This window comes from Telmatherina bonti, assembly GCF_933228915.1.
Source record: "Telmatherina bonti genome assembly, chromosome: 11".
Lineage (NCBI taxonomy): Eukaryota > Metazoa > Chordata > Actinopteri > Atheriniformes > Telmatherinidae > Telmatherina > Telmatherina bonti.
In genome coordinates, this window is record NC_136629.1 from 10,581,830 (window position 1) to 10,608,124 (window position 26,295).

Consider the following 26,295-nt stretch of genomic DNA (forward strand, 5'->3'; position numbering starts at 1 on the left):
CCACCCTTATCCACCGCATCCACCTTCTTCCTTCTTCATCCACCCTTATCCACCATATCCACCTTCTTCCTTCTTCATCCACCCTTATCCACCATATCCACCTTATTCCTCCTTCATCCACCCTTATCCACCATATCCACCTTCTTCCTTCTTCATCCACCCTTATCCACCATATCCACCTTCTTCCTCCTTCATCCACCCTTATCCACCGCATCCACCTTCTTCCTTCTTCATCCACCCTTATCCACCGCATCCACCTTCTTCCTTCTTCATCCACCCTTATCCACCGCATCCAGCTTCTTCCTTCTTCATCCACCCTTATCCACCGCATCCACCTTCTTCCTTCTTCATCCACCCTTATCCACCATATCCACCTTCTTCCTTCTTCATCCACCCTTATCCACCATATCCACCTTCTTCCTTCTTCATCCACCCTTATCCACCGCATCCACCTTCTTCCTTCTTCATCCACCCTTATCCACCGCATCCACCTTCTTCCTTCTTCATCCACCCTTATCCACCATATCCACCTTCTTCCTTCTTCATCCACCCTTATCCACCATATCCACCTTCTTCCTTCTTCATCCACCCTTATCCACCGCATCCACCTTCTTCCTTCTTCATCCACCCTTATCCACCATATCCACCTTCTTCCTTCTTCATCCACCCTTATCCACCATATCCACCTTATTCCTCCTTCATCCACCCTTATCCACCGCATCCACCTTCTTCCTTCTTCATCCACCCTTATCCACCGCATCCACCTTCTTCCTTCTTCATCCACCCTTATCCACCGCATCCACCTTCTTCCTTCTTCATCCACCCTTATCCACCATATCCACCTTCTTCCTTCTTCATCCACCCTTATCCACCATATCCACCTTCTTCCTCCTTCATCCACCCTTATCCACCGCATCCACCTTCTTCCTTCTTCATCCACCCTTATCCACCGCATCCACCTTCTTCCTTCTTCATCCACCCTTATCCACCGTATCCACCTTCTTCCTCCTTCATCCACCCTTATCCACCGCATCCACCTTCTTCCTTCTTCATCCACCCTTATCCACCGCATCCACCTTCTTCCTTCTTCATCCACCCTTATCCACCGCATCCACCTTCTTCCTTCTTCATCCACCCTTATCCACCATATCCACCTTCTTCCTTCTTCATCCACCCTTATCCACCATATCCACCTTCTTCCTTCTTCATCCACCCTTATCCACCGCATCCACCTTCTTCCTCCTTCATCCACCCTTATCCACCGCATCCACCTTCTTCCTTCTTCATCCACCCTTATCCACCGCATCCACCTTATTCCTCCTTCATCCACCCTTATCCACCGCATCCACCTTCTTCCTTCTTCATCCACCCTTATCCACCGCATCCACCTTCTTCCTTCTTCATCCACCCTTATCCACCGCATCCACCTTATTCCTCCTTCATCCACCCTTATCCACCGCATCCACCTTCTTCCTTCTTCATCCACCCTTATCCACCGCATCCACCTTATTCCTCCTTCATCCACCCTTATCCACCGCATCCACCTTATTCCTCCTTCATCCACCCTTATCCACCGCATCCACCTTCTTCCTTCTTCATCCACCCTTATCCACCGCATCCACCTTCTTCCTTCTTCATCCACCCTTATCCACCGCATCCACCTTCTTCCTTCTTCATCCACCCTTATCCACCGCATCCACCTTCTTCCTTCTTCATCCACCCTTATCCACCGCATCCACCTTATTCCTCCTTCATCCACCCTTATCCACCATATCCACCTTCTTCCTTCTTCATCCACCCTTATCCACCGCATCCACCTTATTCCTCCTTCATCCACCCTTATCCACCATATCCACCTTCTTCCTTCTTCATCCACCCTTATCCACCATATCCACCTTCTTCCTCCTTCATCCACCCTTATCCACCGCATCCACCTTCTTCCTTCTTCATCCACCCTTATCCACCGCATCCACCTTCTTCCTTCTTCATCCACCCTTATCCACCGCATCCACCTTATTCCTCCTTCATCCACCCTTATCCACCGCATCCACCTTCTTCCTTCTTCATCCACCCTTATCCACCGCATCCACCTTATTCCTCCTTCATCCACCCTTATCCACCGCATCCACCTTATTCCTCCTTCATCCACCCTTATCCACCGCATCCACCTTCTTCCTTCTTCATCCACCCTTATCCACCGCATCCACCTTCTTCCTTCTTCATCCACCCTTATCCACCGCATCCACCTTCTTCCTTCTTCATCCACCCTTATCCACAGTTTTTAGACTCATCTAACAATCACCTTCTACCCAACCCTTCCAGCATTCGTACTTTCTTATCATTAGCCTTTCTACATCTGTCAAACTTGTTAAATCTTTTTTGACTCCATCAGACAGTTGTTACAAGATCTGCTGGGGCAGCACAACATGGCCTTTAACTATAACTTCTTTTACTTTATCTGGATGGACAATCTATATCTCAACCTTTTTCAAATGTCCTCTAAAATTCTGTTTAAATGCTGAATTTCACAATATCACACATAAAAAAGGCTCCAATCAGATCATTTCAGACACCTGCTAAAGAAGGAAAATCACAATAAATCGAAACTGAACAAAATTTTTATTTTCTTCACTCGTGCGTTAACAACTTAAACTAAACATTAACACAGAGGGTGTTCTTGCTGTGACGAAGAGCTTTTATTGTCAGTCCTGTTATCTGTTGGAAGAAAAGACTTTTCTCTCACTGAAATGGACAATTCTGGTCCTGCTTTTTCTGCAAAGAACTGGTGAGAAGGCAAATCGTACCTTAGGTCAAGTGTTGTGATGATGTTTCTGAAACCAACTTTTTCCACAGACTAACTGGCGCCACGACACTTAAAATGTACCTTGTTACTGCATTCGTTATTATTTTAAACTTTTTCTGTTGTATGGGATTTGTTCAAGGAAAATAAAGATCATAGTTTTTTTCTTTGTAATAACAATGTAAGAATGTTTTATGAATCATATTCTGTGCTTGAATATTGCGTCTGTATGAGAGCGTATTGTCAGTAGATAGAAAACCACTTTTCTTAAAGGGAAAGCTGACCATAACTTCGTTCTGAACAACTGTTCATCAGTTTGCTCTTAACTCACATTTGGTTAACATCTTGTCTCTGTATTTGTGCTGAAAGATCAATTTTCTCTTCCATCATACCTGTTTTAAAGGCTGAGATATTCTTCATCCAACGGGATTGATTTACTGAACAAAGAAGCCCGAGTCATTGGTTTTCTTCGGCGTCGGAGGAGATGTGACCACGCGTTGTTTCAGCTGGTGAAACAACTGTACCACCAAACCAATTGGTGGTACTGCTGCCTGTTGTTGCAGCGGTTTTACGGCATACTTTGCAGATTTTTGCGTTTTGTTGAACGTCTTCGTTTTGAAGCTTGAAGCACTCCCAGATGGTGGATCCGGAGCTGTTGTCTATGTACTGTAAGTTTCCTTGTTGCACTTTTTACTTCCACTGCCTCCAAGTTTCTTTTGCATCTCACCTAATACAACAGCAGGCATGCTCACAGCAGAGTTTTTTAGATGGTTGGGTGAGTGTGCTGTCTGTGAGCGGGGCATTTACAAAGCTTGCAAATCATGCAAATGGCTTCAAACGTTGACTTGACTGTTGTCATGTACTTGATGTACATGATATAATTATTTTATATAGCAAATTTTTAACAACGCGGTATGCATCGAGTAAATCTGATGTATCGCACACCCTTACAGTCCACTAGGCTAGGTACAGATGTAGAGTTGATTCAGTTGTGAGGGCAAAACATTCATCTTGACTCGCTGAAGGCAGAACTGAATGAAGGAGAAGACAAGACAACCAACGAAGAAGAAAACTGGTTCACCTACTGGTGAATGCAGGACACCATCTGTTTCGATCAGAACCTGGCGCACCTGCCCAGAGAGCAGACGTGGTTGAGCCGGCTACTTTTGGCACTTATGGCTCCATCACAGCACTGACAAGAGTTGGGGGCCACATGTCAGATGCCAGCCTGGCTTGGATTATAGCAAGTCTCTGGTGGGTCATATGTGGTCCAGATGTCAATGGTTGGCCTAAATGTGGATTACAGTAAGTATTTTGCAGGCCAGAAGATATCTTTATGAAGAAAGTCCTTCTTATGGATATGGAAACGCCCCTTATGGGCCAATGTGGTGGTCATGTGACTGAGTGCAGTCAAAGCCAAATATGGGCCAAACTTGGGTGGGTTCAACATATTTCTATCAGAGCTTTGACTGAGATCTTCCATGTCGGACGGGGAGACATTTCTCTTGGCCAGAGCTGCTTATCATCCTGCATGCACCCGCTTATGTTTACCCACAATGCACTTTGCTTTGTAGTCCACCTCCTCAGTAAGCTCCACGTGAAGCAGACCGAGATTTGCATTTTGATGGCAGTCCGAATCCACTTCTTTATTCTGAATCAGTTTGATCTTATGATGGATATGTTTTATGTTCTGATGGGAATAAAATACACGTTGTTTAAATATGTGAGTCATTATATTCTGTTAGCCCTGCGATGGACTGGCGAGCTGTCCAGGGTGTACCCTGCCTTTCGCCCAAAAACTGCCAGGATAGGCTCCAGCTTCCCCGCGACCCTTAATCGGACTAAGCAGTTAGAATAATGAATGAATGAATGAATGTATTCTGTTATTTAGTTCCATTTTCTAGGATGTGGGTTGTATATCTTGACACTATGTGGCAGCTACATGTCCCAGGCTGGCTTGGGTTGATCGGGTCCTGGGTGGCTCCTCTGTTCGGAGCTGCTCCTTTTCTCCTGACCAGGACTTTTTTATGCATCACAAAGCAGCTGTGGTGAGTGCCCACACTGCATGCCTTCTTCTTAATGTATTAAAGTAAACACAGCATGTGTATGACTGAGGTTTGTCCTCCGTCTGTAACATGTAAGAACTCTTGACAGTTAAGTAGTCTCAGGCCAACTGCGGGCCAAACTCAACATGTCCGCAGAATATTCTCACAGCCTAACATCAACATTTAGCATCTGACATCAGCCGAGCGACACCCACGCAGCGGTTACCTCAAACATGACAACATGGTTGTCTTTGCCCCCTGAAGCTCTGTGACGTTAATGCTTTAACACAACGACACTCTTCATTTTCCACTTTGGGTAAAGTTTTATTTTTTTTCTGGTGTAAATACTTTTCATTTCCCCCACCTCTCTGTCTCTCTGGCCTGGAGCTGAGGCTGCCATCTGTTCTGCAAATAGCTTTCCCCTTGCCTCTGCGACTGCACTCAGCTACACAGGAGCTCTGTTTGCCGACAAGGACGGGGTTAGGGCTGGTAATTAGCTTGTTAGCTGAGGACAGGAAACACATCAGTCATGCCGATGCCCTCGCCCTTTTAAGTCAAACCATGCAGGGCCCGCTGTTCAGAGTCTATGCAAACTTTCACCAAGGTCTGATCTGGGTGTGCAAGAGTTAAAAGTATTCTTTGTGTCTGTCAGCAGAAGCGGCGAGGGATAATGATCGCTTTGTGTCACTGCCTTGATGCAAGGCCTTAAAATTCCAAAGTGAAGGAGAGAAAATTGCTCTGACTTTGTGGTAACTGCAGCCGCCTGTTTAACCTTGCCGGGACAGATGTTAGCTGAATTCAGAAGCAGGTAGCAGTGGAAAGATATGACATCCATATATGAGGTATTAAATTCCACATTATCTGAGTCACTGTTGAGATTAGCTCTGATAAGAATGCCTGCTGAGGATTTATGAAGCTCGCTAATGTTCAGGGAGAGATGCACTTATCTCAGCCGTGTAAGCAGAAACACTGTCATATTAAAATGGTGATTAGTTAAAGTAATGCACTAAATGTACTTTGACTTAACATGATGTCATCATAAAGTAAACTAGCAGGAATACTAAGAGAAAACAGAGCGTTACAGATGGGCTGCAGAGGAACTTTAACATGTCAGGGTTGTGAACCAGCCTGTAGAAGCTGAACCCTTTTATTCCCTCTACGTTTGGCATTGAAACAAACACAACAGAAACTATTTACACATTCACATTTTTTCCTCATTTACCCTTATTTCTTCTATTTACCTGCTATCCTCACAAAACCAACTCCACCTCAGCTGCTTTTTGTTGCCAGTGTGCATCAAAACATCTTGGCTTTATTCCAACCACAGGGTATCGGTATTTTTCTTCTGTTCAGATAAACTTTCTTCACACGTTCATCTGCTCCTGAATGGGCGTTATCATCTATTTAAGCTCCCGACTGGTGGAAAAAACTGGCATGAAGTGGCTTCATTATGGTTTTCAAATCAAAACAGAGGCAACTTAGCAACATAATAGTGATGATCTTTCTTTTAAATGAAAATGTGATAAGTGATTATGTTATCATGGATCAGGCATTGTGGAATTATAATCATATAGAGTCTCTGAATAAATGCTTTATTTTGTGGCTGGATTGTAAACCTCCTGGATTGCATTAATGAAAACAGACATTAATGCCTGGAAAACTTCTGCACATCACCTAAAGGGTAAATTATCCATCACATTCATCCAGAGTTACACACTACCGATCCTGAGAAACCGGTGACGATATAAGAGACAGCACTCACTGGCATTAGCAAAGTTTTAGGGATTAAAGGCAAAAACCAACCTTGTAGAACGGCTGAGTTAAATATAGCTGCTGAGATGTTGAAACACAACTTTTTTTCTTTAAATAGATCCAGAAGAAGATGTGGAACAAGCTCAACAATATGTGGCAACATCAGCAGTGACCACTGCAGCCAGACTACAGACAAGAGCTTGCGTTATACTGTACTGGTATGTTGTTTTTTTTAACAGTAAAATAAAGATAAACTTTCATTTTAAAAGTCATGAAACAGGCAGTAAAGAGGACACCTGCTGGCTGGGATGCAGGTCTACCTAATGCTGCTCACACAGGTGAGTCAGCTGACACGGAGGGAGCTTAGTGGAATATTTTCTATAGTATATTTGCAGTGAAAGGAGTGAGTGGGCTTCAGAAAGTGAGACCGATCACCACACAATCAGCGTTATTCTTAGCTAAAAGCTGTGATGACGTAAACAAGCTTCAGTAGGCCCGGTATTATTACTCTGGATGGTATTACTTTGGTTTTCAGGACGACAGTCAGGAACATGTCCTGTGTCAGTGATGCAGGAAAACTAGACCATGGATTCCAGATAGACGGTTGTTTATTCATGTTTATCTGTGCAGGTGTTAAGGTTGCCAGTTTATTAAAAAATAATTAATAAATTCTGACTGATGATCAAGTTAACTTTAGCAGCTCCTAAAAGAAAAAGAAAAAGTTTCTCATTTTTTGTTTAATCATCTTCCTAATGTTCTTATGACTGATGTACATCTGTTTTTATTCCGTCTGCGCCCAATAACTCCCAGGTGTGACATTTTTGCATTTTTGCATGTCTGCAAAAACTTCTTCTTGAAAAGGAAATGCAATGAAAAGATTGAGTAAGCAACAACATAGGTCTTATCAGTACAGATTCAAGGTTAACCAACACTGCCATTGCTTCCTGCATCAGCGCGCTAGCTTTGGCAGCAGGCAATCTTTCCATTATTGAGATCTAATTGAGAGCACAGCGTTCAGGTTAAGGGTGAGGATGGACATCTTCCAGACACAACACCAAGTGACAGTCACAGTCTAATCGAACTGACTCCTTCGCTGCTCAATGAAGGGGAAGAAACAGCTTAACACCCCCCTACCCCAACCCAAACATCTGCATTCAGCACACAGCCCTGCATGGCAGTACTGATGGACACAATAACGAGCCGTAATGGGCCTGACCACCGGGCAATGAGCAGAAATTCACTGGAGTCAGCAAGATGCCAGGTGTTTTCCAGGCTACCGCCCACCTGCTGCCCACATCAGTACAAAGACACATCCTTCATATCACCAAACCAGCATGGAGGAATTAGGTAAGCAGCGTCATCATCAGCATGTTCCTGCTGGAAATATCTGATAAGGACGCTAACTCAGGAAAGTGCATTGACTGTTGATATAAGTCTGATAACGGGTTTGCAACCAATAACCAGAACAGAAATGTTCATGAAGCACAACTCAAAAATGCCAAACACATCATATCAGCACAAACACCTCAAGCACGATGGTGGAAGGACGATGATCTGGGCACCATGCAGTCATTGAGTGGACCGATAACGCCTCTGGATACCAAAGCCATTGGTCAAGTCTAGAATCAGTCATAATCACACGTAATATGGATCATTGTTATTTAATCTATTTCGAGGTGAATTAAAGTGATGTAACTGAGCTACCACTTTATGAATGGACCCTGGATGGACACACATCCTAGTGAAAAAACAAAATATCAAAGAACCAGATGGTCTGTTACAGTGATAGGCTGAGATCTTTTGGCATTAATCACAGACTGATAATTAGTAAGAAACACTTAATTAGGGTGTTTAAGGGGCATATGGTCTGAAACTAAACCAGATGGCTAGTTATTAGTAACACATGGCTAACTTGTTCCCACATATAAATACTTCATGATAAAGCAATAAAGTACATTTTATTCCAAATTCACCACTTGAGCTCAACAGTCCAAAAAGTCCAGACCTCAACCTGATTGAAATGCTGGAGTGGAACCTTCAGAGAGCTTCTACGCCACTTATAAGGGCAACTGATGAATAAAAAGAGCTTTAGAAAAGCAGCTGTTGCTGCTCATCAGTCTGAGAAGGGCTTTAAGATAATTTAAAAGTATCTGGAGTTCATCATGCTACAGAGAGAAAGGTAATTATCAAGTAAAAAATATCCAAGACAGCAGCCAGTCTTCCCAGTAGTGGATGTCCCAGCAATTTCAGACCAAGATCAGTTTGTGAAATAAACCCCTGAGCTCCATTTCAGACTCTCCGGTCCTCAGTTAGCATGCTAATGTTAAGTTCATGGCAGTCCACTTAGAAAAAATCCTGAAGCAGTGTGGCTAATTGGGAATGGCTGCATGAGAAAGCCTTTCCTCTCTAAAAAGAACATGACAGCATAGCTTAGCTTAGCAAAGCTGATTCTGAGCAAATCACAAGACTTCTAGATCAATGTCCAAATTCCTTGTTTCAGAGGCTGAACTAAGAAGTTCTGCTTGTTGGCTGTTAAGCTTCTTTGTTTTGATGTTAAACGTTTTCAACTACGCTGAAGATTGGTGTTTTGCGTGTTTAAAATGCTGCTCCTCAGCCACTAGCATACATGTATTAGCATGTTGGCTAATTAGCCTTATTTGATGGTGTGACTTATTTGTAATATTTGTAGGTGAAAATTTCCAATCGGAATTTGTTTAATTCAGCTTCACTTTGTTAAAGAAATTAACAATAAAGATCATTGTGAGGAAGGATCTTCATTCTTCAGCCCTGGTAGAGTTAGCAATCTGACTAACTGCACTGGAGAAACAGTGAAGCTACAACAATGTCCTTTTGACAGACCAGAAAGTGGAGGTTTGGTTAAAATAAAAAAGATGAACACAGTGCATCTGCACAAAGACCTGATAACTACAATCAGCCAGAGTCCATCCATCCAAACACAACAGCAGATCTACAACAGAATTAAGCTGTTGACATGAAAAGTCGGAAACCATCTGGACCAGCAGCCTGGTTCTGGTTCAGTCTCTATAGCTGCTTCTTCACCTGGAGGGGGAGGAGATCTCAACATGATCCAGACTTCATTTTGACTGTATGAACCAGGTAGGCTGGAGGGGAAGGCAGAGGTCTCATTCTGACTAAGCTACTGTGGTGGGACCTTCAGAGAGCTGCTAACATAAATGACCTGGAGCGAAGTGAAAAGACGCTGGAAAAAAGAGTGCACAATTCCTCCACGACCATGTGAGAAACTGATGACATCAACAGGAAAACGATGACTGCAACGACCTGCTAATGGAGCAGCTTCAACAAGCTGATGGATGATGGGGTGAAAGTCTTTCTGTTTGGTGTGATTTGGGACGATATGATCAAAAGTGAACTGAAATAAAGTGAAAAAACGGACATGTCTTTTGTCAACTGCATGAATTTAATGATTATCAAACTGTGTTTCTTCATTTGCTTGTTTATCAGAAAATGCATCTGGAAGAAAAATTATCCTGATTGTTTCACATGAAGGTCACCTCAGCTCTCACCATCAGTGAACAAACAGGTGGGAATCATCGCTGCAGGGCTGCCTGCTCTAATGTGCAAAATGTGAAACAGCCAAAAAGAAATCCTGATCAGGTCCCTGTGCAAAACAAGGACTCTTGGCTTATAGACAGAAACTGGATGGGAGCTCATGGAAGCAGTTAATTTCAATAACATGAACCTCACATTAAAAGGAGCATTTGTTCCGTCTGCAACATAACTGCGACATTTCGGATCCAGGCCGGTTTGACAAAGCGCTATTCTGCCCTACAATCCGATATTCTGCCGCCACTGCCCTCCCCTCAGTCTGGAGGAGTCAGAGGAATGTCTCCTGATCATCGCCTGCATCAGATGAGTTCTGTGTGGCAAAGTCACATGTCGTCAGCGACTGCCAGAAAAAAAGGAAGCAAACAGCAAGAAATCAAACTCAAATCTATATCCAGTTCTGCCTGATTTATGGGGGTCAGGGAGGACCACCAGGAACATTCCTGACTGACAGCCATTAATAACAGAAGGTTACGAGTTTGACTTCTGCAAAAATAGCAAGGTATGCTGCAAACAGCTGGACAAATACACCCACCTTCCACTTTATCAGGTAGCGAGATGGACCCCCTTTCCTCCAGAACGCCTTAGTTCTTGGTGTCATAACAGCATGTTGGAAACATTCCTGATATTTTGCTGATATTTTGGTCTCTTAAGCAGCAATATCAGAAAATAAGTCTTCATTCATCACTAAAGGTAAATTACAGGGTAAAAAAGTTATTATTAGCTTGAACCCTGAAACACATTTGTTTATTTTCTTGTGGCATAATTCATTTAGTTTATTTGCTTGTATTCAACCTAATGTATTGATTTATTATATATTATAGAAAATATTATGTTTATGTGTCTTGTTTTTATAAATTGTCATTCATTTCATAATTTATAATTATATTTTATTCTCGTCTTTTTTCGAGATTTTTTTTTTTCCAGAAACTGTTTTAAAAACAAAAAGGTTCAAATAAAACTGAAAAATACATCAAAATAATTTATGATATATTACAAAATCAAATACATAAGTAAATAATAATTGTAAATATATTATAATTACAATTTGTTATGCATTCATTAAATTAAAAATAACAGATTTTAAGAATAATTTAGCACTGGTAGTGATTTTCCTTTTTTTTGTATTTGATGAATATGTCTCATTTATTCATATCTTTTACTGACATATTTGGTGAATCCGTTCGAACATCTGAAGCGTTGATCCTGATGGCAGGATGGATCCATGTTGTCACAATATTTCTAGCAGATTCTAATCCTACCATGTGAATGTGGAGCTGAAATGGAGACTCGTCAGACCAGCAACGTTTCTCCATCTTCTATTGTCCAGTTTTGTTTATTTTGTTTTGAGATTACTGCAATCATCAGGATTTTTGTGATCATCATAATAATTGCATGATGATTGCATTAATTCCAAAAATCCATTACTTACATTAGTTCCATCTCAGAACTACAAATTGAACCATGGTGTCCTGCAGGGTTCTGTTCTGGGCACTGTGTTGTTTAATATTTACATGCTGCCATGTTGTTTAATATTTACATCAGAAGGCACGGCATAAAGCTATACTGACGACACGCGTCAGTATAGCTTGTACTCAGCGTTTATGTTACTGTGTCTCCTGATGACACCAACTCAGCTGGCGTCCTGTTTAATTGTATCTTTCCACAAAGTTGCCAGTATTAATATGGCTGCCATGTACCAGACACTGGTGCAGACCTCTAAACCCTGTTAAAGCAATTTGCAGCTTAATGCAAAAAATGACCAATGGCAGAGCTGAATTTTTTTCAGTGTCCAATCTGCATTTGTGTCAAAGGCTTGTCATCCAATCACAAGTTATTTTTACAAAATGTTTAATATCTCAAAAACTACAAAGGTTTGCTATGACAAAAGTCATGGCATAATTCTCCTGAATTTACCGAAGAGATTAATATTCGAATGGCTGAAGTGGCACAAATGGTTAAAGAGGAGTTAAGAGCTGAAAGAGAAACAGGAACTCAATAGTGTGAATACTGATAAACTTTGATTGATTGATTGATTGATTGATTGATTGATTGATTGATTGATTGATTGATTGATTGATTGATTGATTGATTGATTGATTGATCAAAGTTTTTTATCTGATCCCTAAATAGGCCATCACTACTCCAAATTTTGGACTTCCTGATTCAAAGGCAAACATGAACTCATGTTATGGGCCACTCAGATGGATGGAATCGGTTTGTCTCCTGAAGCTCTCTGCTGCTTTAGCAGACAGAACACAATGTGTAAAACCAGAAGGTTTTCCCTCTAAGAATCTCCAAGTAAAAAACAGAGTGCACCAAGAGTTCACCAAAATATGTCCAAGATCAAAGTTAATTTATATGCAGATGACACTGTGATGTATTACATAGCGCCCACTGCAATCCAGACACTCACCCAGTTACAACTGGCTTTAACGCAATTCAGCTAAATGTTTTCAGTTTAAAACTCCTGCTAAAAACTGATAAAAAATAAAGTCATACTTTTCCCAAATGCCAGGCCAAACCACAGAACCTATAGCCCCTTACTTTTAATTCAATCTTAAAATATAGTCTGTACATGCATTCCTCGTCTCAGAGTCTGCATGCTCTGGATACTCTTTCATGGAGCTTCAAGGTTTATCACATACTCTAGATCACACACTCATCACTATCTTTTATCCAAACATGCTGGATCAACTCTATACGAAGGCTAAAACACTGACATATTCTGATTTATACAGCTGCTACTGGTCTACTGCCTTCCTACCGTTGAGCTCTTCTCTCGCCGAAGAGTTCAGGACCGTACTGTCTCTTACAGGAGTTTTTTTTTCTACTTTCACTCCCAAGGATCCAAAATGAAATCTTACAAGGGTTCTTCTTTGTATGCTGCTCCCTTTAGCTTAAATAAACTGCAAAATGACACTTTGTGATCTGGTCTCATTGGAAGAAAATGCTGTATACCTTTGAGGCAATTAGGGATTTTAAATGTTTATCTATTTATTTCATTTTGTTCCTAACTTGATTTTTTTTTTTTTTTTTTTTTTTTTTAAATGCCAGTTTGTCTGGTTTTTTTGGGGGTTTTTTTGTTTTTTTGTTTTTTTGTTGTGTGTCTGTAAAATATTTAACTGCTTTGCTGCTAGCTTGATGAGGACACTCTTGGAAAAGAGATCATAATCTCGATGAGGTTCTTCCTGGTTATATATATATAAACAATAAAAATATCATTAGTTAGATCCTATGATTTTCCCATTGACCTGGTGCAGAAACCATCCTGCAGGGCCACATGTCTCTGCAGCCTATACCATCAGCTATTAGGTGTGAGTTTCCAAAATACCATGGTAACCCCATGTAATATGTGTTTCTATTTGTGTGTTAGTTAAATCAGTATAAAATCTAATTGGAAAAAGAATGTTGTTTCTGTGGTATTTCAACCAAAGCATGAGTTTTTTACATATGTGAAAAGGAAAAAAAGAGCCGTGTCTTCTTTACAGATAATGGTGAAAATGTCCCTGATTTCTGGGAAATTCCTCATGTTTGTGTCTTCTTTGGTTATTCCTGTTAAATCCTGAAACTGATGGTAGTTCCTCCAGGGTTCCTCATAAAGTCTTATTAAACCAGAGGGAACAAAGAAAAGACATGGAGAAAAGTGTCTTGTGAAACTTTGGTTGGGAAGGAAATGAGCCAAATCATGTCGGTGTGTTCAGTGAAGACTTGGTTGAATGTCTCTGAGTTCAAATAGTGTTTTAATGTTTTCCTGGTAACCTTTCAGATGAAGACCACATACACTGGACCCTTAGGCAGTGATGGCATGAAACATCTTGTCATGTTTTGTTTCCTTCAAACAGGATGGAGCAGATTCATCATAAAGGGGGTCATTACCTCAACTAATTCTACCATCTACACATCAGGAACATCTAGACTTCCAGGATTTTCCATGTTTTCATTGTCTGGTGGTGTAGAAGCTGGTCTGAAGCAGGGGATAGTTCCAGATATGAAAGTATTTCTCCTTTTCAAAGATGAAATCTTTCTTGGATAATGTAAAAGGATCTGTAAACGTAACTTTCTAACCTTAAAACATTTCCCATTCATTCAAAGGCACAATGACATCTATTATGTGTATTTTTGGAGCTGTCCCAAGGCTGAGAAACCACTTTCTTCCTTTCTTCCTCTGCATCACATGCTAGCAGGTGGGTATAAACATACCCGCTGTTTTAAACGCACACTGTGCTGATTCACCATAGAAATGCAAGGAAACTTTATCGAAGAAAGACAGACAGAGACAGACAAGCGATAAGTCTGTCCTTTACAGGCTGGAGAGATCTCAGTACAGGTAGAATGAAGGTGTTTCTGAATTAGCCGTCGAAAAAAGACGTCTCTGAGAAAATCTGATATAGTTGCGTATTGCATCTTTAACTGTGGGCATGTAGCCCACCTAAAGGGCCACTGAACCACTTTCTGTTTGCATCTCTGGGGCCACGAGTCAGGGGTCTCCAAAGTCGGCTTTCCAGGAATGTGTCCTACAGGTTTGGGATAATTCCTGCTGCATCTGATCAGATTAATGGATCAATATAGTTGGGCAGAACTTGACAACAGGCTGTTAAGAAGAGACATTTAATCCGAATCAAGTGTGTTGGAGCAGGAAGCACCTGAAGGACCATGGCCTCGGAGACTGGTGCTGGACACTCCAGCTGGTTTATTTAAATGAAATAAAACTAAATAACTTTATTTAATGAAACAAATTGTATTTACAGTTTCTTTCATTACAGCCCTTTAAATTTAAAATATATGAACTTTTCATTATTTTATTGATCAAATTTCCATTTATTCCTTATCAGTTTCTAAAGTTCCTCCTTATTTTTCTGCGATAAAATCTAATAGCATAGAGCGAAGTATGTGACCCTGCAGGAGTGGGACTAAATCAAGCCTCCACTATATCACTTGTGGGGTCCCTCAGAGATCGCTCCTTGGGCCGACCCTGTTTATCATACATGCCCCGCAAGACACATTTGTTACATTCACATGGGAGTTTAATTTCCTGTTTGATTCCAAATAAAAGTTAATTCCGCTTTAAACTGATGAAAAACGACCATGTAAACACTTAATTCCTAATGAAAATTTCTATTCGGAATTAAACTTAATTCCGATGTAAGTAGCTGGTTTATTCACATTTTAATTCTGAACTATTTAATTCCTCTGTCATGTAAACCTTCATTCCACTCTAAGTTAATTCCGGTCGTTCTGAGCATGCTCGTTACCTTGTCCTGTCCCGATGACGTGTTGTTTTGCCTCCCGTGTTCGGTGGTCTAGCTTTCTTCTCCTTCTCAGTTGCTGCAGAAAGTGAAGTAGTATGCTGGTGTTGAGCTGCTACTTCACATTTATTATCAAAATAGCGGTGAAACTGGAACTTATTATGTAGTTTTTACAAGTTATGACTGAAAAGACGAGAAGCAGGGCGCAAACTCTGTTTATTTCACGTCATACACCCTCTGTCCAATCAGAACCCTTCCCAACCTGCTGCTATAAAGAGGAATTAAGTGAGGATGTGTTTCATTTAAACCTTCATACGGAATTATTATTTTCATATAAACTCGTAGGAGAATGCGTTAATTCCAAATTATTTAATTCAGAATAATTAATTTAGAATTAAAAAACATTATGTAATTGTAGCCATTGTTGGCAAGCACAGGGATTTCCTTCCATTTCTATGCAGATGATGCTCATCTTTACCTCAGACAGACCCCACCTCCTGTGCAACAACACCACCAGCCTTTAGATCTCGCCTGGAGGAGATAAATGTGTGTGTGACCGACAACTTCCTCCAGTTTAATATTAATAAAACCAGGCCGTTCTCACTGGCACTTCTATATCAGCTCCAGTCCTTCCTGCCTGGATCATTCCCCTTTATGTTTCCTTGGTTTGATTTGATTCCTCTCATCTTTTCAACACCAAGTCTTTTCAACAACTTTCCAACTACAGCTGGACTCCAGCCTGCTTCTCTCTGACCGACGCTGAAAAGCTGCCCCAGGCGTCTGTCTCCTCCAGGTCGGACTGCTGTAATCAGCACCTTGTTGGATTCCTGGTAGGAGCCTCCAGAGTTTACCTGGATACCTGAGAGCGCCACAGGCTGTGGAGGCTCTTAAAAAACTTTTAAAAACGTTTCACTTTCAAGAGCTTATCAGTCGATTATCCACGTCTGGATTTTAATGTGTTTTTATTGTGTGTATTTATCAGTAATCTTTCTTTATATTTAACACTGTGTTTTTTATGTAGCACTTTGAAATCTGTTAACAAAGGTAAAGTGCTTCATACATGACATGTATTATTATTATTATTATTATTATTAGTAGTAGTAGTAGTAGTAGTAGTAGTAGTAGTAGTAGTAGTAGTAGTAGTAGTAGTAGTAATAGTAGTAATAATACTAATATTAACAATATAAAACTGCAAACATCGTTTGATCAAAGCCAGCAAAACCATGTCACTAAATTCAAGCAATGTCACAAATATACTTATTTTTTCTATGTTGGTGAATGTTATTGAGTGAAGTATTAAAACCTGGAGAACCTTTGTGATTTGCATATGAAGGTGAAACTTAGTCGTGTTGTTTTTAATCATATTCCACAGGTATGAATCAGATCTTAACATGTTTATCAGAATGGTGATTAAAGAAATGAGACTTCAGAGGTTTTTAACAACAATGTTTGTCGTTAAAGAACCGTCACATCTGTCTGGAAAAGCATCTGGAGAGAGTTTGGAGGAAAGACCAGGAGTGTTTCACCAACAAAAATCTCTCCAGGAGCGAAGCCGAGAAGACGAAGCAGCACAGAACTAGCAGCTTTCACGTCAGGAAATCCCCAACAATGCTGTGAATGAAACAATGCTGGAACTTCTCAGTCCGTCAACAGTTTGCTGGGACCATGCGGAGCAGACAGGCTTTCCTAAAAACACTGAAAAGCCAAAACGACAGGATTTCTGACACGAACTGAGTCTGATGAAGGCAGCAGGATGAAATCTGCTGAACCACAGAAACGTTGAAGACTGAATGTTTGAATAAATAGGTCAAAGTGCAGCAGAAATGTTGTGAAGAGAGCAGTTTCTGCAAGCTGAAGCTGAAATTCTTCCACGCTGATGTGAAGGAACAAACAACTGTTACAGGAAACAATTAGTTAGAGCTGAGGCTGCGCGAGGAGACGAGGCCAGATGCTGGAGACAAAGCCTCTTTTCCCTCCAAGAACACAGGAAAACAGCACAACGTATCGCTGTTTCTCTGCTGTTTTTATAGGTTATATAAATAACTGTAAAGATGTGTTTAAAGTCACATTTCTGCAAAACAGAGAAAAAGCTGAAAACTCCACAAACTGCTTGTTTATGCCTTTTCTTCAATAAACAACATTAAACCAAGGATTAAAATGTAAATAAAGCAGAATCTCATCAGGACACATTTTCCTCCCAGTGGAAGATAAACAACATGTCAGACGCTGAAACGGAGACGTTTTATCATTTCATAGAAAACATGAGCAGATTGTGGATCTGATGCAGCGAGACGTCTGTAAAAAGTCGTTCCAGGATGATGTTTAGCATCGTTAGCATCTCCTCTTCTTCTAACATCTGGAAACATCTGGGAAGTGAGGAGAGCAGCTGCTGGAGTTTCAGGAGAGGAATGTCGTCCCGTTCTGGTCTGATGCAGGATTCCAGCTGCTTCCATGATGCTCCAGATGTTTTGTACTGGTGGAACTGGACTGCAGCAGACCAGTTCTCCTGTTCCACCATGCTGCTGGGATGATGCAGGATGTGGTCCAGCATGGTGGAACCTGCAAGGTCTTCCCTGAAGGAGACGTTGTCTGGATGGGAGCACATGTTCCAGCATCGATGGAGCTTCCCAGATGTGGAAGCTGCCCACATCTGCACCGATGCAACCCCATCCCATCAGAGATGCAGCTTCTCTACTGTCCACTGATAACAAGCTGGATGCTCCCTCTCCTCTCCAGTCTGCAGGACACGCCGTCCATGCTGTCCACAAAGAGTTCCACATCTTCCTCCAGGTTTCCACTTTGTCTCAGAACATTGTAGATGAGTTCTGGTCCAGAGAAGACGCTGCTGCTTCTGGATCCTCTTCACATCTGGTTCTTCTCTGCAAGACGGAGCTTTAACCTGCATTAATGGGTTTCAGGGTGAACTGGGTTCAGACTGGGATTTCTGGAGGTTTTCCTGAGTCCATGCACTGGTTTCCAGTAGAATCATGTCAGCTTTCGATGATCACCAGCATCCAGGCATGTCCCATGCATACAGAGATTCCTCCTGATTCTCTGAATCTTCTGAGGATATTTTACACTGTAGATGATGAGATTTTTAATATCTGAGGAACATTTTGCAGAATTTTCAACCTAGTTTGTCTCAGATTGGTGAACCTGTGTCAGTCCTTCTGTCTGAGAGACTCTGCCTCTCTGACATGCTCCTTTTCTACCCGTCATGTAACTGACATGTTACTAATTAACCTGATTAGCTGGTAAATGCTCCTCCAGTTGTAAAACTGGTACCAGTTCCTTTTCCAGCCTAGACGTCTTTCTGCATCAGATTCACAATCAGCTCATGTTTTCCATGATAAAATGTTTGTTGTTTATGTTCTACTGGGAACAAAATCAGACCTGGTGAGGTTTCTATTTATATTTTACACAGAACTTTTTTAGAACTGGGACTGCAGCCGAGGAAGAAATCTCATTTAGAAAGAGTGAAATGTGCATCCAGACATGGCCAGAAGTTTTACTGAGCGACCAGATGGAGGTGTTGTCGTGAAAAACGAGGAGACTTACGCTTCGTGCACCGCTGAGATCCCTGAGTCTGACTCCATCCATGGCAGCACTGCCCTCCGCACACGTTCACCCTGCAGACAGGTCAAGCAGAGGCGTCAGAACCTCACCGGTTCACAGGTTACACCACACCTGCAGAAAGACGACGGGGGGAGGACTCCACCTGGAGTCCAGCTGGACTCCAGGTGGACTCCAGGTGGAGTCCAGCTGGACTCCAGGTGGACTCCAGCTGGACTCCAGCTGGACTCCAGGTGGACTCCAGCTGGACTCCAGGTGGACTCCAGGTGGACTCCTGGTGGACTACAGGTGGACTCCAGGTGGACTCCAGGTGGACTCCAGTAGGACTCCAGGTGGACTCCAGGTGGACTCCAGCTGGACTCCAGGTGGACTCCAGGTGGACTCCAGCTGGACTCCAGCTGGACTCCAGGTGGACTCCAGCTGGACTCCAGGTGGACTCCAGGTGGACTCCAGGTGGACTCCAGTAGGACTCCAGGTGGACTACAGGTGGACTCCAGCTGGACTCCAGCTGGACTCCTGGTGGACTACAGGTGGACTCCAGGTGGACTACAGGTGGACTCCTGGTGGACTACAGGTGGACTCCAGGTGGACTCCAGGTGGACTCCAGTAGGACTCCAGGTGGACTCCAGGTGGACTCCAGCTGGACTCCAGCTGGACTCCAGGTGGACTCCAGCTGGACTCCAGGTGGACTCCAGCTGGACTCCAGGTGGACTCCAGCTGGACTCCAGGTGGACTCCAGGTGGACTCCAGGTGGACTCCAGTAGGACTCCAGGTGGACTACAGGTGGACTCCAGTAAGACTCCAGGTGGACTCCAGGTGGACTACAGGTGGACTACAGGTGGACTACAGGTGGACTCCAGTAGGACTCCAGGTGGACTCCAGGTGGACTACAGGTGGACTCCAGCTGGACTCCAGCTGGACTCCTGGTGGACTACAGGTGGACTCCAGGTGGACTACAGGTGGACTCCTGGTGGACTACAGGTGGACTCCAGGTGGACTCCAGCTGGACTCCTGGTGGACTACAGGTGGACTCCAGGTGGACTACAGGTGGACTCCTGGTGGACTCCAGGTGGACTCCAGGTGGACTACAGGTGGACTCCAGTAGGACTCCAGGTGGACTCCAGGTGGACTCCAGCTGGACTCCAGCTGGACTCCAGGTGGACTCCAGGTGGACTCCAGGTGGACTCCAGCTGGACTCCAGGTGGACTCCAGCTGGACCCAACTGGACTCCAGCTGGACTCCAGGTGGACTCCAGCTGGACTCCAGGTGGACTCCAGCTGGACTCCAGCTGGACTCCAGCTGGACTACAGGTGGACTACAGGTGGACTCCAGGTGGACTACAGGTGGACTCCAGTAGGACTCCAGGTGGACTCCAGGTGGACTACAGGTGGACTACAGGTGGACTCCAGGTGGACTACAGGTGGACTCCAGTAGGACTCCAGGTGGACTCCAGGTGGACTACAGGTGGACTCCAGTAGGACTCCAGGTGGACTCCAGGTGGACTACAGGTGGACTACAGGTGGACTCCAGGTGGACTACAGGTGGACTCCAGTAGGACTCCAGGTGGACTACAGGTGGAGTCCAGCTGGACTCCAGCTGGACTCCAGCTGGACTCCAGGTGGACTCCAGGTGGACTCCAGCTGGACTCCAGGTGGACTCCAGGTGGACTCCAGCTGGACTCCAGCTGGACTCCTGGTGGACTACAGGTGGACTCCAGGTGGACTACAGGTGGACTCCAGGTGGACTACAGGTGGACTCTAGCTAGACTACAGGTGGACTCCAGGTGGACTCCAGCTGGACTCCAGCTGGACTCCTGGTGGACTACAGGTGGACTCCTGGTGGACTACAGGTGGACTCCAGGTGGACTACAGGTGGACTCTAGCTAGACTACAGGTGGACTCCAGGTGGACTACAGGTGGACTCCAGTAGGACTCCAGGTGGACTCCAGGTGGACTCCAGGTGGACTCTAGCTAGACTACAGGTGGACTCCAGCTGGACCCAACTGGACTCCAGGTGGACTCCAGCTGGACTCCAGGTGGACTCCAGGTGGACTCTAGCTAGACTACAGGTGGACTCCAGGTGGACCCCAGCTGGACTCCAGCTGGACTCCAGGTGGACTCCAGGTGGACTCCAGCTGGACTCCAGCTGGACTCCAGGTGGACTACAGGTGGACTACAGGTGGACTCCAGTAGGACTCCAGTAGGACTCCAGGTGGACTCCAGCTGGACTCCAGGTGGACTCCAGCTGGACTCCAGGTGGACTCCAGGTGGACTACAGGTGGACTCCAGTAGGACTCCAGTAGGACTCCAGGTGGACTCCAGGTGGACTCCAGTAGGACTCCAGGTGGACTCCAGGTGGACTACAGGTGGACTCCAGTAGGACTCCAGTAGGACTCCAGGTGGACTACAGGTGGACTCCAGTAGGACTCCAGGTGGACTACAGGTGGACTCAAGTAGGACTCCAGGTGGACTCCAGGTGGACTCCAGGTGGACTCCAGTAGGACTCCAGTAGGACTCCAGTAGGACTCCAGGTGGACTACAGGTGGACTCCAGTAGGACTCCAGGTGGACTCCAGGTGGACTACAGGTGGACTACAGGTGGACTCCAGGTGGACTCCAGGTGGACTCCAGTAGGACTCCAGGTGGACTACAGGTGGACTCCAGTAGGACTCCAGGTGGACTCCAGTAGGACTCCAGGTGGACTACAGGTGGACTCCAGTAGGACTCCAGTAGGACTCCAGGTGGACTCCAGGTGGACTACAGGTGGACTCCAGGTGGACTCCAGTAGGACTCCAGGTGGACTCCAGTAGGACTCCAGGTGGACTCCAGGTGGACTACAGGTGGACTCCAGGTGGACTACAGGTGGACTCCAGGTGGACTCCAGTAGGACTCCAGGTGGACTACAGGTGGACTCCAGTAGGACTCCAGTAGGACTCCAGGTGGACTCCAGGTGGACTCCAGGTGGACTACAGGTGGACTCCAGTAGGACTCCAGGTGGACTCCAGGTGGACTACAGGTGGACTCCAGGTGGACTCCAGGTCTCTGGTCCAGGAAGATGAATGTCAATATGTTTGCTGTGTTTAAAGGAAGCCAACATGTTTTTTCCTGCTTGTTTCAGTAAAACTGGACTTAGATGTGGTCCGGATCCCCAACAGCTCATCTCTGGTTTTATCTTCCCACCTTTATGAACCTAAACGAGTCTGTGGAGAAGTTTTGATCGTTTAGGAAACTGCAGACGTTCGTGTTTAACATGAAGATCCTGGAGGACTGGTCTCTGAACCTGATCCTGGAGGACTGGTCTCTGAACCTGATCCTGGAGGACCTGCTAATGACTCAGATAAGAATCATTTGCCTTCAGAGGAGAAACTAAAATTCCAGCTGTGCTTCATCGATTTCTCACAGAAGCAAACATTCTTCCAGTCTGAGTCCCGTCTGCTGGACCACACACGTCCTGGTGGTCCGCAGTTTTCCTGACGCTGTTTACCTGACGCTGTTTTCCTGACGCAGTTTTCCAGACGCTGTTTACCTGACGCTGTTTTCCTGACGCAGTTTTCCAGACGCTGTTTTCCTGACGCTGTTTTCCTGACGCTGTTTTCCTGACGCAGTTTTCCTGACGCTGTTTTCCTGACGCAGTTTTCCAGACGCTGTTTTCCTGACGCTGTTTTCCTGACGCTGTTTTCCTGACGCAGTTTTCCTGACGCTGTTTTCCATACGCTGTTTTCCTGACGCTGTTTTCCTGACGCAGTTTTCCTGACTCTGTTTTCCTGACGCAGTTTTCCTGACGCAGTTTTCCAGACGCAGTTTTCCTGACGCTGTTTTCCAGACGCTGTTTTCCTGACGCTGTTTTCCTGACGCAGTTTTCCTGACGCAGTTTTCCAGACGCTGTTTTCCAGACGCTGTTTTCCTGACGCTGTTTTCCTGACGCAGTTTTCCAGACGCTGTTTTCCTGACGCTGTTTTCCTGACGCAGTTTTCCTGACGCTGTTTTCCTGACGCAGTTTTCCGGACGCAGTTTTCCTGACGCTGTTTTCCTGACGCTGTTTTCCTGACGCTGTTTTCCAGACGCTGTTTTCCTGACGCTGTTTTCCTGACGCTGTTTTCCGGACGCTGTTTTCCTGACGCTGTTTTCCCGACGCAGTTTTCCCGACGCAGTTTTCCCGACGCAGTTTTCCTGACGCTGTTTTCCTGACGCTGTTTTCCAGACGCTGTTTTCCTGACGCTGTTTTCCTGACGCAGTTTTCCTGACGCTGTTTTCCGGACGCAGTTTTCCGGACGCTGTTTTCCTGACGCAGTTTTCCTGACGCTGTTTTCCTGACGCAGTTTTCCTGACGCTGTTTTCCAGACGCAGTTTTCCTGACGCAGTTTTCCTGACGCAGTTTTCCTGACGCTGTTTTCCAGACGCAGTTTTCCTGACGCAGTTTTCCTGACGCAGTTTTCCTGACGCTGTTTTCCTGACGCAGTTTTCCTGACGCTGTTTTCCTGACGCAGTTTTCCTGACGCTGTTTTCCTGACGCAGTTTTCCTGACGCTGTTTTCCAGACGCAGTTTTCCTGACGCAGTTTTCCTGACGCAGTTTTCCTGACGCTGTTTTCCTGACGCAGTTTTCCTGACGCTGTTTTCCAGACGCAGTTTTCCTGACGCAGTTTTCCTGACGCTGTTTTCCTGACGCAGTTTTCCTGACGCTGTTTTCCTGACGCAGTTTTCCTGACGCAGTTTTCCTGACGCTGTTTTCCAGACGCTGTTTTCCTGACGCAGTTTTCCTGACGCAGTTTTCCTGACGCTGTTTTCCAGACGCTGTTTTCCTGACGCAGTTTTCCTGACGCAGTTTTCCTGACGCTGTTTTCCTGACGCAGTTTTCCTGACGCTGTTTTCCTGACGCTGTTTTCCAGACGCTGTTTTCCAGACGCTGTTTTCCTGACGCAGTTTTCCAGACGCTGTTTTCCTGACGCAGTTTTCCAGACGCTGTTTTCCTGACGCAGTTTTCCTGACGCAGTTTTCCTGACGCTGTTTTCCAGACGCTGTTTTCCAGACGCTGTTTTCCTGACGCAGTTTTCCAGACGCTGTTTTCCTGACGCAGTTTTCCAGACGCTGTTTTCCTGACGCAGTTTTCCTGACGCTGTTTTCCTGACACTGTTTTCCTGACGCTGTTTTCCTGACACTGTTTTCCGGACGCAGTTTTCCTGACGCTGTTTTCCTGACGCTGTTTTCCTGACGCTGTTTTCCAGACGCTGTTTTCCAGACGCTGTTTTCCTGACGCAGTTTTCCAGACGCTGTTTTCCTGACGCAGTTTTCCAGACGCTGTTTTCCTGACGCAGTTTTCCTGACGCAGTTTTCCTGACGCTGTTTTCCAGACGCTGTTTTCCAGACGCTGTTTTCCTGACGCAGTTTTCCAGACGCTGTTTTCCTGACGCAGTTTTCCAGACGCTGTTTTCCTGACGCAGTTTTCCTGACGCTGTTTTCCTGACACTGTTTTCCTGACGCTGTTTTCCTGACACTGTTTTCCGGACGCAGTTTTCCTGACGCTGTTTTCCTGACGCTGTCTTCCCTCCTCTCATCCTGACTCGGCGTACGGAGAAATGAAACCGTTTCTCTGAGCAGCTGGAAGAAGAAGCGTCTGCTTATCAGAACACGTGTTTCCCCACCATTCCTTCTCATTACGTCCTTCTCCCTGTTTCTCTTTCAGTTTCACCAGGAAGGACAGTGGAGGACAGCAGTGTGTGTGTGTGTGTGTGTGTGTGTGTGTGTGTGTGTGTGTGTGTGTGTTCACTTTAACTCTAGTTCGGCACAAAAACATGTGAAAGTCTAAAATCTCATCATGTTTGGCACCAGGTCAGATCGGAGGAGCTTCCAGTAAATTATCAGGTGACTCCGAGTTAATTTGATCCTGAAGGGAAATTACAGAGAAACGAGGTAATTAAAACTTTATGGTATTTATTAAATCAGTTAATACAGATCTTTTTATCCAGACTACAATAAATAAAAAAGAATAATAATAAATAACAGAAGAATAAAAAATAAAGTGATTAAAACTGAGAAATGTAATTATTAATTATGAATATTTGTTTTCAGTAAAATACTAAAAACTGAAAAATTGAAATAAAATTGATCATTAATTCTGAATAAACACATGTTTTAAAGTTAATGTCACTCTATGAGCAATTTTCATTTTTAAATATTTGATTTGGACAAATCATTTATTGATATCTTTTACTGACGTCATTTTGATTGATCACCTTTTTATCGGATTATTTTTACAGCAAATTATTCATTCATTCATTTTCTTAACTGATTAGCCTAATTACACATCGCGGGGAAGCTGGAGACTATCCCAGCAATCACTGGGCGAGAGGCAGACACACCTGGACTGGTCACCAGTCCATCACAGGACCAACACACAGAGATAAACCTCCAGTACCAGTCAGTCCTCAGGAGAATTTGGAGTAACCAGTTAACCTAACATCATCTCTACTGGGAGGAAGCTGGAGAAACTGGAGAGAACCTACAGATACGCAGGGAGAACGTGCAAACTCCACACAGAAAGGCCTCCGTTTAAACCTCCTGCAGCCATTTATGTTACATTTATCTGTAGAATTTAAAGGAAAATCCAGAGAAGAAGAGCAGACATGCATTAAAGTTTCCACCTGGTCAGGATTCAGACCAGGAGGCTCGTTGTTGATTGAGATTAGAGATGCAGACTGGAGCTGGAACCGTCCGGCAGCTTTTAGTAGGTTTACGTTTGTTTATGGATTAATTGGCCAGAATTAATTCTAAAAACCATAAAGAGTGTCTTTATTTTTATTTGTCCTGAAAACTGCAGGACGTTCCAGAGAGGTTGATGGATGTAGACCTGAAGAAACAACTTAAAAAGCACAATGTGATCCAGACCTGAAACAGTCCTCATCCTCCGCTTGTCTGCTGCACACCATGATGAGAATCTCCCGTTCCACCTCATCACCATGAGAATCTCCCGTTCCACCTCATCACCATGAGAATCTCCCGTTCCACCTCATCATGATGAGAATCTTCCGTTCCACCTCATCACCATGAATATCTTCCGTTCCACCTCATCACCATGAGAATCTCCCGTTCCACCTCATCATGATGAGAATCTCCCGTTCAGCCTCATCACCATGAGAATCTCTCGTTCCACCTCATCATAATGAGAATCTCCCGTTCAGCCTCATCACCATGAGAATCTCCCGTTCCACCTCATCACCATGAGAATCTCCCGTTCCACCTCATCACCATGAGAATCTCCCGTTCCACTTCATCATGATGAGAATCTCCCGTTCAGC

At 44.3% G+C, this 26,295-nt stretch overlaps 1 protein-coding gene across 2 annotated transcripts in view; it reads right to left on the reverse strand.

The window, feature by feature from the left end:
• Window positions 1-26,295, reverse strand: part of ltbp1 (latent transforming growth factor beta binding protein 1) — a 167,359-nt gene that overhangs the window by 135,834 nt on the left and 5,230 nt on the right. For both annotated transcript variants that reach the window (XM_079249192.1, XM_079249191.1), the window contains exon 2: window positions 18,990-19,060. In XM_079249192.1, the coding sequence (XP_079105318.1) occupies window positions 18,990-19,060 (71 nt within the window). The remainder of the gene's footprint in view (window positions 1-18,989; window positions 19,061-26,295) is intronic.